Source organism: Wasmannia auropunctata, unplaced genomic scaffold, assembly GCF_000956235.1.
Source record: "Wasmannia auropunctata unplaced genomic scaffold, wasmannia.A_1.0 LD334224.1, whole genome shotgun sequence".
In the NCBI taxonomy this organism is placed as follows: domain Eukaryota; kingdom Metazoa; phylum Arthropoda; class Insecta; order Hymenoptera; family Formicidae; genus Wasmannia; species Wasmannia auropunctata.
In genome coordinates this window covers 28,350-32,746 of record NW_012028666.1, presented here as the reverse complement: position 1 = coordinate 32,746, position 4,397 = coordinate 28,350, and the positions used below count along the sequence as shown (strand labels likewise).

At 34.4% G+C, this 4,397-nt stretch overlaps 1 protein-coding gene across 3 annotated transcripts in view; it reads left to right on the top strand.

Annotated features, from left to right (window-relative positions):
• LOC105459023 (dnaJ homolog subfamily B member 6) overlaps positions 1-4,397 on the top strand; it is a 14,207-nt gene that overhangs the window by 2,901 nt on the left and 6,909 nt on the right. For 2 of the 3 annotated variants that reach the window (XM_011704685.1, XM_011704683.1), the window contains exons 2-3: positions 3,172-3,278; positions 3,432-3,541. In XM_011704685.1, coding sequence (XP_011702987.1) covers positions 3,214-3,278; positions 3,432-3,541 — 175 coding nt within the window. In that variant the 5' untranslated portion in view covers positions 3,172-3,213. Of the gene's footprint in view, positions 1-2,166; positions 2,693-3,171; positions 3,279-3,431; positions 3,542-4,397 lie in introns of those variants that run through there. The other variant, XM_011704684.1, reaches the window with a different exon arrangement.

Sequence of the window (4,397 nt, the reverse complement as noted above, 5' to 3'; positions counted from 1 at the left end):
AAGATTCTACGAATAAAGTTCTTCTGATATGATTCGATGATGAAAAGGATTTTTTTATGTACTAATGAATCTGCTCAATTTATTAATGCCCACATAAGCCAATTTACAAATAGATATTCTTAAAAATTTTGTGAATTTTTCAGCAATATTGGAAATAACTGGAATAGTGAAATACAATCTTAAAATGACAAGTTTTTTGCATTTTTCATTGCAAAAATTAAAGAGAGAATTAGCTCTTAAAGTGTCTTAAATATTTTACTTTACTTTTAATCACTGTTACACAACAAATAAAATTTTTTTAGCACTTGTTTACTTAAGAATTAGTAAACTATTTAAGTTCAGTGATACCATTTATCAATATTTATTTAATTTTATTTTTTTAAATCAATATTTATTTTATTAACTATTCATATTTCAAGCAATAAAAGATATTTATAATTAATTCTTAATATTTAAGACTGTCTTAAACACAATCTTAAAATGTCGTAAACTAATTATAACATAGCCGTATTAGTATTTTAAGACATTACTTGTAAATATTAGCCAAGGATTAGGAATAAGTGAATGGAGAAGCGCGCGCCGGCCCTAAGCGCCGCATGGACAAGAGCGATTATTCGTTAACTTTAACCAGTTCTCCTGCCAAAATTACTTGTCAGATCAAAATTTGTTGAAGGAAAAAGTTGTTCCTTTTAGCACAAAGTATCACGTCCTGTACTCCAAATGCGCCAATTTTGAGACACCCTATATATATATATTCAGTTGCGAGAATATTGTACATTTGCTTTGCAATCCTGGAAGAATAATAATAGATGAGCAATCAATGTAACTAGGTATCGTCGTAATATATTTGAATCATACTCGAGACAAGAATAACGCGCGGAAAGAGATTCGCGCGAGCGAGGACACGTTGCTTTCGCAATGTCGCGGCGCGAAATCCTTTGCCTTCGATATATCGTTCTCTGGCCAAATAAGTAAACCTGACGTCACGCTTTTCTCTGTAAGAGCATAAGGACGCCCACTAGAATCGCTTCCCTCTCATATGTCTTTTGCAAACGCGTACCCTTTTTCAAATTGACCGACGTATTCGCGAGGTCATTTTCTCGCGTGCGAAATCAATCCTATCGCATTTTTAATTAATCAGAAAGCTCGCTCTTGGTCGAGAAACATTTCGATAGAGGACATATCTCTTTCAAAATTAAGATATATTCATAGTTCTTACATTCAAGATTATCTTAAGAGAGGACAGAAGGTTTGTATGGCCGAATTAATACGAATAATGCGAAATTTGCGAATTTATTTTAGAGAAAGGAATAGAGATAATTCTCCATTTAGATGTTATTTACCGTTACATTTGAGATGTAGAAAAATAATTTGTAATATTAAACTTATTAAAATTATAGAAGTTTTCTGTCACTGAAGATAGATCCGACAACTTCGACAGTCTCGTCTTTACCACAATTCCGCAATTTTTGCGGAACAACGGAAACAATCTGTTATTTTCTGGTTTAGTTTTCCTTTCAGGATTTTTTACTCTTCAGATCGAATCTAAAATCAATCATTAGAAAAATGTTACTACAAAATAGTAACAATGTAAATGTAAAACTCGAATTTTCACGTTATTTATGTTGTTATCATTTTTTGTCATAACATTTTTCTAATAATCTTTTTTAGATTCAGTCCATAGAACAAGATGTCCTGAAGAAAATTAGACCAGAAAATAATAATATTTCTTCAAACATTGACACACAATCGTGGCAAAACACGAGGCACTTGAATTTTCTAGTCCGCCTTTAATAATAAAAAAACTCGTATAGTTTTAATTAATTTTTTAAAATTTGTTACATCCTAAATCTAGCAGTAAATAAATGGAGAATTGTATTTATTCTTTTGCCTCAAATAAATTCGTAAATTTCGCCTCCAATTTAAACGTGAAAATCTCTCACTATTCTTCAAGTACAGTTTTAAAATGTCATAAACCACAGAATCGTATAAGCATCTTAAGTCATTACTTAAGATGGACTTGAAATAAATACCGGTCATAGAATACAAAAAATTTGGAAACTCAAGAAATTTTGCGTTAACAATAATGATAATAATAAGAATGATTGGGAGTAGGAAGTAAGTCTGACAGAGCTCAGGCTAAAACGAAAAATTTTTAGTCGCGCGCAGCTCGTTCGTGGGGTTACGTAGTCGTGTCGCGGGGCACCCACGTCACGCTGATGAGTACGCTAGCCACGACTTCATCCTGAGACAGAAGGAGGGAGAGAGACAGAGAAAAACGCGTGTGTGTAGGAGCGCATAGGTAGACCAAAATCGAATCCCAAAGTGGAGTGAGTCACTCGAATAGTTTTTACAGTATTTCCTAAATAAAAAGCACGTATATACACGGCTCTTATCTTGGGTGGATTGGGTGTCACGTGTCTCGTTGCTGAGGGACTCTTCTCCAACAAAGAGTGCATATACGTACGCGATTCTATATTGGCGGAGAGCCAGTTATCGCGAGAGCAAAAGTAGTATCGGTCAAAGTAGTGGTGAATGTCGCGATGGCAAAAGATTCTGAGAAGATGCGCGTGCATTTCCGCTTCTTTTTTTTTCTAATTTCAATTTCATTTCATTCGATTTGAAGTGAGTGAAACCACAAAATTGATTCGCAGTGGCGACCGATACCTCTCGAGAGAGTCTTGAGAAACCGGTGAGTAGCAGGTCGATAGTAATGCGATTTTTGCTTCATAATAATCTCTACGTATTTCCAACTATTTTCGATGATCAGCTTGGCTAACTTTAGTCATTTTGTCTTCGCGTTTACGCGTGTTTAATTTGCTATCGAGGTTTGTCGTTGTTGCGCGTGCGTATTTTTACCTGTGCTCATTTGAAATCGTTAACGATACCCCGCGCGTGTCGCCGTATGTACATATCGCCGATCGACGCGTAAAATCGTGACATAAACACGTTTTACACGTTACGTCGAGACGTTAGAGAGATCATCGCGTTGTAAAGAATCCAGCTTATGTCCTACCGTTACCGGGACAGAGGAAGCATGACATTCGAGACGACATCGACATCGGACTTTCGATCGTATGCCTCTTCGCATTGTCGTATTGGAATCGATCCCGCAATTTCAATACGACATCGTCAGCTCCCGTCCATTGATTCTCTCATGTTGTCCGACAGGTGGTTTCCTAGGCTCTGATTCATCCCCAAACGTACCGAACGATGGTCGATTACTACAAGGTGCTCGACGTACAGCGGACCGCTAGCAGCGCTGACATCAAAAAGGCGTAAGTTCGATCCGTTCATCAACTCTTCATTCATCTCCTTTCGAGGATACGGCATTATATGAATGGTCTAAACAAAGTTTCGAAATCTTACGAAATGATTGCCCAGTCGTGTTTTTGAAGTTTCGCAATATCCGGTATATTTCTGTTCTACAGGTATAGAAAGTTGGCATTAAAATGGCATCCGGACAAAAATCCAGATAATTTGGAAGAAGCGAATAAAAAATTCAAGGAAATTTCGGAAGCATACGAAGTCTTGAGCGACGGTAAGCGGTATATACATGTGATAACACTGTTTAACCAAAAAAGATGCATAAGAATGAATCGTTTCTCGGACGATTTGAATACGATCTTGTTTACCAAATTGCTCTATCATATTACAATTTTAAGAAATTGTAATTAAAGTTGCAAAAAAGGTTATCTTTTAGTATAACTATGATATGACATGTTAGAGAAGTTTTATTTCAATTAAAATTAAGTATGTTAAAACTTTCAGCCCTAAGAAAATTTATATCAATTAGATAAAAGACATTTGATTAATATGAGGTTTGTTGTCAAATCAAAATTGTGACTTGTATAAATCAGACATTTGATTAATATGAGGTTTGTTGTCAATAAAAATTGTGACTTGTATAAATCATTAAGGATCTACCAAATATTTTGTAATTATTTATTCAAACTTAAAGATTTTCCAAATCGCTGGATATTAATCTAACATCAAAATTAATTAATTCAATTTACAATAAATAAAACTAGACTGATATATAAGAATAACACAAATAAGTAGAAAAACACGATCAAAACTGAATCAGAGCTTTAAATTCAATTTAAATTGTATGAAAAACTTTTATACAGGGTGTCCCATTTTAATTTCCCCAAATAACTTTTTTATTTTTGATCTTAGAAAAAAATGTTTCAGACAAAAGTTGTATGGCTTTGAGAGGGACATAAGGTGGTGTCATTAATGTGATCTTGAATAGTTGCTCGAAGGTCATGTGAAGATTACCTTCAATTTCTTAAATGAAACCCCCTACTTTTTATAGCACATTTTTGTAGATCTTCTCAAGAGCTTTCCAAAATACATAGATAAAAAAGTTTTTTGATTAAGTAAATCTCGAGTTA